At 42.8% G+C, this 14,086-nt stretch overlaps 1 protein-coding gene across 2 annotated transcripts in view; it reads left to right on the plus strand.

Annotated features, from left to right (window-relative positions):
- FGF14 (fibroblast growth factor 14) overlaps positions 1 to 14,086 on the plus strand; it is a 449,431-nt gene that overhangs the window by 190,537 nt on the left and 244,808 nt on the right. For both annotated transcript variants that reach the window (XM_033949590.1, XM_033949591.1), the window contains one exon: positions 7,407 to 7,510. In XM_033949590.1, coding sequence (XP_033805481.1) covers positions 7,407 to 7,510 — 104 coding nt within the window. The remainder of the gene's footprint in view (positions 1 to 7,406; positions 7,511 to 14,086) is intronic.

Here is a 14,086-nt window from a genome sequence, read left to right on the forward strand (position 1 = left end):
TTTAAACTTTCTTGAGGAAATTCAAACAAAAATGAATGAATATTTTCAATTCAATACCTCAGAGGAAATCTCTTTGGAAACTATATGGGATGCTTTCAAAGCTACAGTGAGAGGGCAGATAATTTCATATTTGGTGCATATTAGGAAATTACTTAAATTAGAATTTTCCAATTTGGAACAAACTATTCTGACGTTAGAGTCACAATTGGCTTTAAAATGGGAACAAGATACATTGCATGCCCTGTTAAAAGCTAAAAATAAATATAATGAGATTTCCTCACAATTGGCTAGGAAATATTTGTTTTCTCAGCAGGCTCTGTATTATGGCAACTTGAATAAAGTGGGAAGATTATTGGCTAATTATCTTAAAGCTAAAAAAAGAAAAGTAAAGATTACAGCCATTAAAGATGAAAAGGTAAAATTCATACCCACATTATTGGATTATTATAAAGCTTTATATTCTTCTGAGCTTTATTCAAATAAAGAAATTGAAGGAAGAACATTTTAAACTTAATTAATAGGCCAAAAATTCCCGAGCATGTAAAAGAGAAACTTGAGGTGCCTATTTCATTTACTGAACTCCAGTCAGCACTGAAGTCTCTCAGAGCTGGATCCGCTCCTAGTAGTGATGGATTCACTGTCGAGTTTTTTTAATCTTTTCAAAATATACTGTTACCTCATCTTTTTAAATTATATCAATCACAACTGACGATGGGTCAGATATCAGGTACTATGGCAGAAGCTTTAACAATTGTTTTGCCAAAGCCAAAGAGAGATCCCATGTTGGTTTCAAACTATAGGCCTATTTCTTTAATTAATATGGATGGGAAAATTCTGGCTAAACTATTGGCTTTGAGGTTAGTTAAGGCTCTCCCTTATATGATTGGAATGTACCAAATGGATTTTGTTGCTCAAAGACATTCTGCAAATAATACCAGATTGGCATTTTATATGCTAAATTTAGCAAAAACAATGGACGATCCAGCCTTCTCCGTCTCTTTGGATGCAGAGAAGGCCTTTGATCGTGTAGAATGGACTTTTATGTACCAAGCAATGGATTAGTTTGGAATAGGATCAGGATTTATTCAAATGATTCAAACTTTGTATAGTTCCTCATCTGCCAGATTATATATTAATACGTTCTCAGAATGTTTTTATCTGGAGAGGGGAGTTAGACAAGGATGTCCCTTATCTCCTTTGCTTTTTGATATTGTTTTGGAATCCTTGTTGTTGACTATTGAGCAGGCAAAGGAGATTCAAGGAATTCTGTATGTAGGTCAGGATTATAAGGTTTTGGCTTATGCATATGATATTTTGCTTTATTTGAAAAATCCTGAATCTACCATCTCACATTTACTGGAATTAATTGATCATTTTGGTAAATTCTCTGGTTACAAGATAAATTGGAGTAAATCAGAGGTTCTTCCATTGAATGTATATTATGTAAAAATTTTATTTGATCCATTCCCATTTCTTTGGAAGGAAGAGGGAATAAAATATTTGGGTATTATGATTCAAAGACACAATGACAGTAAATGAAAAATCCTTATTGAAAGTCAAAGAAATGTGTGAGCATTGGAATCCATTATATCTTTCTTGGTGGGGGAGAGTCCAAACCATCAAAATGATGATTTAGCCTGTGGTTTGTTACCAAATGAGTATGCCACCAGTTTATTTTCAAAGTTCCTTTTATAAAAAATTAAATGGGATTCTTTACAAAATTTCTTTGGCTGGGTAAAACTGCTAGAATAACTTTAGTGTCTTTGCAAAAATTACAGTCAGTGGGAGGGGTAAATTTTCTAAATTTTTACAGGTATTATCAAGCCTTTATTTTGCATCAGGGTATGTATTGGATCCTTCCTGAACTCATAGAGAATCTACCGGACTGGCTGATACTAGAGAGTCATTTTATGGCCCCATTACGTCTTATATATTCTAGGAATCTTGATAAATACTATAAATATACATATAAAAGAATATATGAGAGATGTAACAGTGTCTGTGTGTATATTTATTATATTCATTGTTGTGTGTATATGTTCTCTCACAAGGTGTGTATTCAGGGACAGTATGTATGTGTTGCCCATCTAAACCCCTTTTCCTTGGTGTAAAAAAGTCTATTTAGTTTTGGGAGGTGGTGTAATGCAGTTTGCATTTTCAGACACATATGGACTATATGATGTATGAGGCTATTCTCAATTAGACTGCGGTCTGGTCACCTCTTGAGATACTGCCCGAGCCAGAGGTTTACGTTCGTTTATGTACGAAGGGCTCATACTGATGTCCATTATTTATTTACTAATCTGTAGATTTGCCCCATCTCCTTAGACTTTTTCACCCCAAGGATCAGGTGAGTTAGCCAATTTCTTTGTACCCTGTAGTTGAAACAGGCCATTCAGAAAGGGTTCCCTGATTGGCAAAATTTTAAAAATCAGTAGAGCTTGCCGGGCCTTTGTTTCCAGACAGATTTGCAAGGGCAATAGGCCATCAAGTGGTATAAATGAATATCTGAATATTAGAATAAGAAGCCAAAAACAAGTTTAAAGGACATTTGGAGCATTGGGGTAAAGCAGCAGATTTCTGCTACTCAATGGCTATGGATTTGGGCTTGGAGAATGAGATGTACAGCATCAGCATCTATGAGACAAGCTTGTTTTTTTTCTGTTATATAGAATTTTTTGGACCCCTGTTCATTTACAAAAATTGGATAGTTCGAAGTCTAATAGATGCTGGCATTGTCATCTTGAAATAGGGACACTGGATCACTTGTTTTATTGTCCCTTGTTACTCAACTTTTGGAAGTCTATTTGGGATACAATTAATAGAATATTGGAAACTACTATCCCGCTGTCATATGACATTGTTTTATTTGGGACTTTATTGCAACCTAAGAGTCCAATTGATGCAAAAAAGAACAGACTTCTTATTATGACGGGGTGGCCATGCAGCTAATAATGAGAAATTAGAAGAACTGGGACAGATTGAACTTTAACTTTTAGTGGGAAAACTTTTGTCAATATTACAGATATGAAAGAATGAATTCTTAACAATGGGAACATAATAAAAAATTTAAAGAAACTTGGAGTCCATTAGCAGAATTTGTTAAAACTGATTAATCGAATAAGCCTTTAATTCCTAATTGATTTTTACACACATCCAGGGAGGGTGGAAGGAAGGGGGGAGGAAATATACTTTGTATTATTATTTATTTGGACAAAAGTGCTGTTTAATGTATTAATTGATTGTATATTCTTTGCACTTTGTATTTGATTTGAAAATTAATAAATAATTATTAATATATATATATATATATATTTTAATAATTATTTATTAATATATATATATATTTGGACACAACTGATGGATGATGCTCATATATTAACAAACAACATATATGACCTTTGGTCTGATACAATGTAGCAGTTTTTATGAGTTAAATATAAACATACTCTCACCACAAAAATGCAACCTCCAACAACATATAGAGATCAGAGCTAGGAAATTTCTCCATGGACATCACCATAGAAGAAGAAATTTAAAAATTCTTATTATCTTATCTTCTGAGCAACAGCAACATAAATCTCACCACTACCAAACATATTATAAAATAATAGAAAACCTGAAAAATCCTAAGTCAACATACATGTAGCAGACTTATGACAGTAACACTAATCCTGATTCAAACAGCAAGAACCCTAACTGTTAATAGGCAACATTTCAACTATTAAACTGCGCCCTAAAATACCAATACACCTATTACAGAATACTACATCACAGTCATATCCAAATTCCAAATCAAAGACAAATTATCATTATATACAGAACAGGGGATCACAAATTACAAATGGAAATATTAATATAAAAATTGAATTGGGAACCCCAAAAGGTCAAACTCATCGTATTTTACAATTCTGAAGAAATAAATTCAGAAATGCATTTCCTCTTATATCAAACATAATATAAAGTCATTTGCAATGCACATTTTCCAAAGCTAACATATTCCAGTTAATAAATTCAAAATAAAACATAGCCCAATTTCTAGCCAGTGGTGGGCTTTAGCCATGCTGCCAGCGCTGAACTCAGATATTCAATGCATCATAGCTAGAAATGGCCTAGCATTGAATATCTGTTTTCATTTTTGGCTGCTAGCCGATAACTGGTTAAGATGATATTCAGCGTTAATTGACCATCGGCTAGCGCCCCCCCCCAAAAAATAAAAAAAAAGACAGCTACTTATGCAATCCTTTTTATGAACCTTGCCTGATTAGCATTGAATATCTGGTCCTAAGTGTTACTCACCCACAAAATACACTCAAGATAGCAGGCTTCTTTTTATGCACCAACTATAAATATTCAGCTGAGATAACCAGTTATCTCCCATTGAATATTCATGGATAGCTATTTATATGCATTTTAACCGATCAGCAGCCATTGACAACTGGTTAATTTCTGCCCATGTTTGGACATTTTATTTTCGTGCCTTCTGATCCGTTTCCATCGGCTGTTGTCCATCCTCTCTTCTCCTGTCTTGTTCTATTCCTTCAATATACCCATCTTGTTCTATTCCTTTGACATACTTATCTTTCCCTTTTAGCTCTTTCCTTCCTTTATGCTTCTCTGTTAATTCAATCCTCTCTTCTTCTCCCTTCTCCTGTCTTGTTCTATTCCTTCAATATACCTTTCTTATTCTATTCCTTTCACATACTGATCTTTCACTTTTAGCTCTTTCCTTCCTTTTTTATGCTTCTCTGTTCATTCAAGCTGTACCTTTTTTCTCACCTTCTGGTTCTCTATCTCCTGTTTACTTTCCTCTATCAACTTTTCATCTCATTCTCTTACCCCGTAACTCTCCCATTTCCAGTCTCCTATTCCATCCTATCACTATCTACTCCCCAGTACCACAGTTCTACCCTCTGAACTCATTATCCTCCTCTCACTTATCACCTTGACAACCTCCATTGCCTGATCCATATGGTTACAACATTCACAGTACATTCCCTCCTTCTCTCATTCCTTATAGTCCACATCTCCTGCCTCTCTTTCTCTCTTTATTTCTCTCTCCCTTCTCAAACTTGTAGCCTGATATCTCTCTATTTCCCTCAACCTCTGTCCTCACCCATTGCCCTGCATGCCCCTCTCCCTGAATATCTCACTTCATGTTCTTCCCATTGTCCAGAATTTCTCTCTCTCACCATCCACTCCCAGGTCAAATGTCTCCCTCTCTTCTTTTTCCTCCCTCTCATTATCTAGCATATCTCCCTCCCTCCCTTCTGTCCCCAGGTCCAACATCACTTGTACCTGGATCCAACATCTCTCTTCCTCGTTCTCTTTCTCCCTCCCTTGAGGGTCCAACATCTCTATCCCTCCCTCCCTCAGGCTTCAACATTTCTCTGTGTTCCTTCCTCCCTCAGAATCCAACATCTTTTCTCTCTCCCACTCGGGATCCAACATACCTCTCTCTGTATTCCTTCCTCCCTTCCTCAGTCTAACTTGTCTCTCTAAGGAACCAACATCTCTCTCTCTCTCGCCCTCCTTGAGGTCCAACATCTCTGTCTTACTCCCACTTTACCTCCCTCCCATGGCAACCAACATCTATCTTTCCCTCACTCCCTTCAACCTTCAAGCCCATTTCCCCAGTCCAACATTTCCGTCTCTCTTTTTTTCTTCCACCCTCTGTATAACATCTCTCCCTCTCTCCCCACTGCCCCTGGGTCCAACATCTCTCCATCTCTCTTCCTCTCCTTCCACTCCACCCTATATGTCCAACATCTCTCCTTCCCTCCAGTCTCATGTCTGGCACTGCTCCTTCCTACTCACAGACCAGTATCTCCCCCCGTCTCCAACATTTACCTTAAAACCTATGTTTCTGTGTGCATGTCATCAGCAGTGGCACCAATCCACTTAAGTTGTCTACTACTAAATCCAGAGCCTGCTTTCTGCTGCATTCTGTCTCTTTCTGACTTAACTTCCTACTTCTACAAGGGTGGAATGCAACAAAGAACATGCTCTGGGCTCAGCAGCAGATAGCTTAAGAGGAGTTCTACTGCTGCTGGTGACCTTTGCACACAAATACAGATTTTAAGGTATATTGTAGGTGGCAGAGATGGGGGAAGATAGGAAGTCACAGGGGGAGAGGGATTCAGAGAGAGGAGCAGTACTAGATCCAGGGGCAGGGAGGAGAGAGAGAGGGATGTTGGACATATGTGGCAGGAAGCATTGGGCCCCAACTGCTCTAGATCCTTGGGCGCAGTACTGCCTGTTTGCCTGAATTGTCAGGCCACCCCTGGTTCTTATATACCTCTTGTACTGAATAAAGCTACTACTTGTGGTTCATTTTTTCCTGATTTCCATCCTGTGAGGCACCATTGTCATTTGTTATTCAACACTTGCACCATTACTAAAATACTGCAAGCTCAATTGCTAATTAAGGGGTTCTTTTGCTAAAGGGTTACTGAGCCCTTAATCTTTGGTTGACAAGTGAGAATAGGCTACCGCAAAAAGCATTAAAATATTTTGTGATAAATTTCCCTGTTTTCATGTGATAAACCTTGCTTAACATATTTTAAAAATATATTTTTGGAGAGCGCAAGTCATGAGTAGAGAGTAAACATTCCTGTGTTATTCATCTAGTGCATTTTGATTAGCTTATGCTAACTGGATAACACAAGAGCACCTAGCAGCTCCTAAAAAAGAACTGGTAAGTGCTCCTGGGTTAATTTTATGCAGGTCTCAGGCACTAATGGAAGCATTATCATAGAACCTGCAAATAATAATTTAGAAAAGACCTAAAAAAGTGCTACAAGGGCAGAATTAATTCGTCGATGGCCCCTAGGCACACAAGTATACTGCGCCCCCTGCCCCGCCCCACCCCACCATGCACCCAGGCGGAAACAGGAAGCTACATCAGAGGGACGCTTTGGGCAAGCAGTACCGCTTGTACAATTACAGTTCCCGTTGCCTTTCTTACCCACATTGCTTGCTTGTCTTACTTTCCGTCGATAGGGGGAGGCCGCGTTGCCGATCGGAGTGGGGCCCGCGTTGCCAATCGGAGTGGGGCCCGCATTGCCGATTGATGCTGGAGGGGCCCATCACTGTTTGGAAAAAACAATGTTGATGCTGTCCTTCATCGGGCCCCCCTGACCATTTTGGGCCCTAGGCACGTGCCTACTTGGCCTATTGGTTAATCCTACCCCGAGTGCTATGTGTGGGAAAGTCCTATGTCAATAAACATTAAACCCAGATTTCACCAAACTTTTTAGTCAAAGAGCCTCTAAATTAAAAAAATGATAATAGTTTGAAAAAAGGATATATTTCTTAAATTCGGAATAGTATTAAAAAGCCTTAATTACTGCATTGCTTTTGTTCACTGCTGCCTATATGTAATGCCTCACATTTGATCTTAACAGCATTATTCAACCTTATACCTGTGGGTCTTCGAGTTGTTGCCATCCAAGGTGTGAAGACAGGGTTGTATATAGCCATGAATGGAGAAGGGTATCTCTACGCATCAGTAAGTAAATTACTTTTACAAACAATTCAATTTTATCTAGTTAAGTCATCAGATTTTGTTACTTTTATTATGGAACTGTTATTTTAAGTATAAAAATTATTTTGTTTATAGTGACTGTCTGTTTCTTTCTAACTTTTAGTTTCTTATTTTGTATTGTATAAGGGTCTGTCCATGTTCTGCATGTGTGATTAAGGTGAAGGATTGTGCTAGCATGTAGTTCTGTGTAAAAATCTATCTTGTTCTAGCTTCTCAATAATATCTGTGTTGGTACTCAAGAGCCTAGTGTAATATTTGCAGCACTGTCTTACATACTAAGACAAAGAAAGTTTCTGACAGGGAAGCTAAGTTGAAAGAAGAGTTATGAGAGAAGAGGGTAGGAAGAATAGGGGAAATATCATCTGTAGTTCTCATCATCCAAGTCATAACTGATTTCGATAAGATATTTTCTGGAATGATCATAGGATCAAGGTGGGGCAAGTGGTGGTAGTGCTAGAAGGTAAAGTGGCTGAGGCAGGGCAGTGGCATGCAGTCAGTGGCATGCAGTCAGGGGATTCACCCCACCTCCCTGAAGGCCCTGAGAGCACTGCTCTAAATTTGATTGGCTGAGTAGCATCTGCCTATTGCCTGCTTGACCAATCAAATTCAGATTAGTAGGGCCTTCAGGGGGTTTGCAGAATTCCTAGCCCAAGAGCCCTGCTTTTTTTTGTTTGTTTACTTTTTGTTTGATGCAGTTTGACTGGTTGAATAGGCTGCCTACTCAACAAATCAAACTGCATCAAGCAAAAAGTAAACAAAAAAATTAAAATGCAGGGCTGTAGAGCTGGGGAATCACTGAATTCCCTGAAACCCCTGAAAGCACACCACTAGGGCAGGGGCATGTGCAAGTATTTCCCTCGCTGGCATCTCTGAATATGAATGCTTCTTCCTCAATAGCCATAATCTGGCCAAAGCTTTCTTGGCCACTACCATGGCTTGAGGTCCAAGTGTTAGAACTGAATCAATAATCACTCCCAAACTCTAGAATATATGCTTGCCTCTGTCAATGATGAACTCCTCACTCACCCATTGGGCATCTTGTTACTATACCGCCCACCTACCCCTTGGAACAATTCCTCCAATCTCGTCTTTGAGGCTATAACAAATGCCTTTCTTAAATTTCAAAGATTGTTGGCGATATTAATCTCCACCTTGATGACACCAATAGCAAGGACACGATCGAATTTAACAACTTCCTTACCTCTCTAGGTTTCCCCTCACCTATCTCTTCTCCAACCCACGAAAAAGGACATACATTAGACTTCACCACTTTCCTCGACCTTACTGCCTTCAAAACTTCAATTGATGACACCCGTTGGGAACAAGTCCCTTGGTCTGACCACTTCCTAGGGGCTACTTGCCTCCCCATTTTCATGTCACACCTTGAATCCCCATCCCATTCCTCCCATTCAATAACCTTCCGCAAGAAAATTTCGAGTAATCTTTTCTGGTCCAAATTTCTCAACCAACTTTCCTCCAATCCTAAGCCTACAGACCCTGAATCCTGCTGGTGCAATTGGATCTCCCTCTCCGAATCCATCTATCACTCCCTCGCTCCAATATCCACAAAAACCATTTCCTACCCCCGAAAGGTCTCCTTGATATCTACCGCTCCATAGAGAGCTGAAACAGAAATGTCGCACTTTGGAGCGCAAATGGAAAAAATCTAAATCCCCCTCAGATAGTCATACCTGGAGGGTCAATATTAAACGTTACAATTCATTACTAAAAAAAGCCAGGAAGAACTTCTTCGGAGATAAAATCTCCAGATCCAACAACCAGATCAGTGCGTTGTTTAACATTTGGCGCTCCTTAACTACAAAAAAGGACCCATCCTTGCTCCCCTCGTCGCTATCAGCCAGTGGCGTACCTAGGGTATGTGGCACCCGGGGCCCATCATTTTTTGACACCCCCCCCCCCCCATGAAAAAATTTTTTTTTTTTTTTTTTTTTTGCAATAACCATGAAATGGAATAAATGGTCAGAATAGAAACAGGCAGTGAAAATTTTATTTTATTGAACCTCATATATGTAACCATTATTCCAAACATAACATAACATAAATTATGTCTAAATTGTCATGACATTAGAAGTACATATGGAGTAGTTGCAGGTGATGCTTGGGACAGTTCTGATTGTGTTAGTTCGGTTTTATGTGTTTTTTGAATAGAAGGGTTTTTATTTCTTTTGGAAGGTTTTGCAGTCTGTGGTTGATATCAATTGGTTGTAGAGTTGGGGGTCGAGTGTTGCAGCTCGAATGGCTAGGAGGTTGTCGAACAGTTTTTTTCTTTTGACGTTTTTGGTTGGAGGGTGTGTGAATGGTGCACAAGTTCTCCTATGTCTGTTTGAAGTGGATTGAATTATTTAGCTGAAGAAATTAGTTACCCCCCATTCCACACACATTAATTCTCTTCCATTTTTGTTCCCATTATAAAAAACACTGATAAGTTCCCAGAAAAAAAATACATTAAAATAAGAAGTGAAAACAAAGGCCCCTACAGATGAGAACATAACATAAGAATAGCCTAACTGGGTCAGACCAATGGTCCATCAAGCCCAGTAGCCCATTCTCATGGTAGCCAATCCAGGACACTAATACCTGGTCAAAACCCAAAGAGTAGCAACATTCCATGCTACCGATCCAGGGCAAGCAGACACTTCCCCCATGTCTTAATAACAGATTATGGACTTTTCCTCCAGGAATTTGTCCAAATCTTTCTTAAAACCAGCTACACTATCTGCTTTTACCATAACTTCTGGCCACTTCATTTTTAAGTTTAGATCTTTCCTTTCAAACAGAGACCTTGCTAGATGTCAAATACAGCACAAGGTAACTTCACATGGACTTAGCTGTGCAGGAAATGTGAATCTCCTCATACACCCACCATATAGTGCAAAAATGTGCAAAGGTCTGTTTTTTTCTTTCGATCACTACATAGCCTAATGCCACACAAGCAGCGCTGTTACAAACATATTCTGTAGGTCAATGCTAAGGATAACAAAGTTTCCTTCCTTGGACCAGAAGGAGATAAACCACTGGAAGAGATCCCAAAACAACACCCAAAGACCCACTCAGTGTGTGAATCAGTTGAGTGGAGTGGACTAACTGGGGGGTGGAAATGGGCCCGGAGTTTGCTCAGCAGAATTTCCCAGACCACCTCTTCCTCTCAACACATTGACACGCTGCCACCATCACCACTAGGAACACCTCACTGGGTAGGCCAGCTATGCTATAAACTTTATAAAACACATTATTATATTTTCTTATAAAGCACATATTTTAACTGACCTCTCTGACATCCTCAGCCTTTCCATTCACAAAAATAGAAGGAAGAAAAGTTCCCATTTCCTGCTGTCTCATGTCCCCGGCCTATACAATATTTTTTTTCTGCAGACCCTTCAAAAGTCTGACCAAATCCTCATTTCACTTGCATTATAAAGTACTGAGGATGCCATCTCTCCCCAATCCCAGGTCCTAAAGTCTAAGACAGTAGCGCAAACTAATGCTGCCAGATACAGGAAAAAAATTTTTTGATTCGATTCAGCCCTATTGAATTGGTTTTTCAATTCGATTTTCCTGCCCAGTTGGGTGATTTTTTTCAAAACTCCTGGTGGGTTTTATAGCTTTTTCACCCCCTTTGGCTTCTCCTAACCACACTGGCGCTGAGGTGTAAATAAAATAAAGAAACAAAAAGGACTTTTCCTCTTTCTGTTAAATCCTAGCTCACGTTTGCAGTCCAACACCAGCTCTGGCAGGATACACATTTCAAATCTGACATGTTATAATCACAAAACAGAAAATAAAATTAATTTTTCTACCTTTTGTTGTCTGGTTATATTTCAAATCTTGTTGGTCCAAGGCTCTGGTTTTCTTCTGATAACTTGCTTGCCAGGGTCTCCTTCTTTCTGCATGCTAACCATCCATCTGCCAACTCTGTCCTCCCTTTCCATTTCCCTTCCCTTCCCAGGAAGTCTGGTATCTTTCCTTTTTTTCATCTCCCTCCACAGATCCACCTTTTCTTAAATACCCTTTCATCCGGCATCTCTCCCTCCTTCCCCACCATCCCAGAGTCCACCATCTCTCCGTTTCTTTTCCTAATTACCCTCCTATCCAGTATCTCTATCCCTCCTCCACACCATCCCTTGTGTCCAATTTCTCTCCCTTTCTGTTCCTTCCCTCCCTAAATCCCATGGTCCATCATCTCTCTCCCTCTCCTCTATTTTCAGACCCATTATTTTTTCCCCCCCCAAAGTTTGGCATATGCATGTCTCTTTGAACACCCCCTTCCCTCCGTGTACTTCTAAATCATGGTCCCCCCCCAAAGGCCTGTCCCCCCTTAAAGGTCTGCCTGTCCCACCTTGAAGGCCTGCACCCCCCTTGAAGGCCTGTCCCTTCCCCTTGTAGGCCTGTCCCCCCCCTTGAAGGCCTGCCTGCCTGTCCCCCCCTTGAAGGTCTGCACCCCCCGAAGGCCTGCACCCCCCCGAAGGTCTGTCCCCCACTTGAAGGCCTGTCCCACCCCCTTGTAGCTTCTCCCCCCCCCTTGTAGGCCTGTCTAACTGCCTTTCCCCCCTTGAAGGCCTGTCCCCCCTTGAAGGCCTGCACCCCCTTGAAGGCCTGCACCACCCCCCTCGAAGGCCTGCACTCCCTTGAAGGTCTGCACCCCCCCCGAAGGCCTGTCCCCCACTTGAAGGCTTGTACCACCCCCTTGTAGCTTCTCCCCCCCTTGTAGGCCTGTCCCCCCCTTGAAGGCCTGCCTGCCTGCCTTTCCCCCCTTGAAGGCCTGCACCCCCTTGAAGGACTGCCCCCCCCCCCCCCGAAGGCCTGCACTCCCTTGAAGGTCTGCACCCCCCGAAGGCCTGTCCCCCCCTTGAAGGCCTGTCCCCCCCCCTTGTAGGCCTGTCCCCCCCTTGTAGGCCTGTCCCCCCCTTGTAGGCCTGTCCCCCCTTTAAGGCCTGCCTGCCTGCCTTTCCCCCCTTGAAGGCCTGTCTCCCCCTTGAAGGCCTGCACCCCCCTTGAAGGCCTGCACCCCCCCTTGTAGGCCTGCCTGCCTTTCCCCCCTTGAAGGTCTGCACCCCCCCAGAAGGCCTACACCCCCCCGAAGGCCTGCACCCCCCCTGAAGGCCTGCCTGCCCCCCTTGAAGGCCTGCACCCCTTGAAGGTCTGCACCCCCCCCCCGAAGGCCTGCCTGCCTGCCTGTCACCCCCTCCCCCTTGAAAGCCTGCTTGCCTGCCCGCCCGCCCCACCCTGAAGGCCTGATGCCCCGACCCACCCCGAAGGACCGCTCGCCCCCCTGGCCTCCCCGCACCACCTATGAACAGCCGCAGCAGGATCGCGAAGTCAGCGTCAGCGATCCCTGCGCTGCTTCCTGCGCCACGGTCCCGCCCCTCCTCTGACGTCAGAGGAGGGGCGGGATCGCGGCGCAGGAAGCAGCGCAGGGATGCTGACGCTGACTTCGCGATCCTGCTGCGGGCTGCTTCACAGGTGGTGCAGGAAGGTCAGTGGGGCGAGCGGTCCTTCGGGGGTGGCGGGGGACTGAACGGCAAGGCCGGGAGTTTGGTGAGGGAAGCGATGGCCTGTGTAGAGATATTCTCGAATAGGTAGGAGGGGAAAGGGTCCAAGGTACACTTGCAAGATTTTAGTTTGAGGCAGAGTTTGGAGACTTGCAATTCGGAAACAAGCTCAAAAATGGTCCAGGATCTGTCGGCTGGAATGGGATTGGAGATAAGTAGGGAAGAGTTGAGGTCAGTAGAGATTAGGGAGTTGTAGGAGACTGTAGGTGGGAAGGAGCATCTTAGGGTGGTAACCTTTTCATTGAAGAATTTTGCAAGGGCATCTGCTGATAGCAGTGGCGTACCTAGGGGGGGGGCGGGGGGGGGGGGCGGGCCGCCCCGGGTACCAGCCACTGTTCCCTCTAAGCTGAGCAGGTGTCCTCCAGCTGCATTGCTACCACTAGGGGGTGGAATATTTTCAGTCGCTAAGGACAGGTATGTTCCCTGGAGTCCTGCAGAACTTGCATGTCCCTCACAATTGAAAAATGTGACAGTAAAACAGCACCCTCTATTGGTGAGACTGTGGGTGGAGGACTCCTGCTCAGCTTAGAGGGAACAGTGGCTGGTACCCGGGGCGGCCCGCCCCCCCCCCCCCCGCCCCCCCCCCCCCCCCCCCGCCCCCCCCCCCCCCCCGCCCCCCCCTAGGTACGCCACTGCTATCAGCAGATGCCCTTGCAAAATTCTTCAATGAAAAGGTTACCACCCTAAGATGCTCCTTCCCACCTACAGTCTCCTACAACTCCCTAATCTCTACTGACCTCAACTCTTCCCTACTTATCTCCAATCCCATTCCAGCCGACAGATCCTGGACCATTTTTGAGCTTGTTTCCGAATTGCAAGTCTCCAAACTCTGCCTCAAACTAAAATCTTGCAAGTGTACCTTGGACCCTTTCCCCTCCTACCTATTCGAGAATATCTCTACACAGGCCATCGCTTCCCTCACCAAACTTATAAACACTGCTCTAACATCAGGCCTTTTCTCCTCCGAAAT

This window comes from Geotrypetes seraphini, chromosome 6 (assembly GCF_902459505.1).
Source record: "Geotrypetes seraphini chromosome 6, aGeoSer1.1, whole genome shotgun sequence".
In the NCBI taxonomy this organism is placed as follows: domain Eukaryota; kingdom Metazoa; phylum Chordata; class Amphibia; order Gymnophiona; family Dermophiidae; genus Geotrypetes; species Geotrypetes seraphini.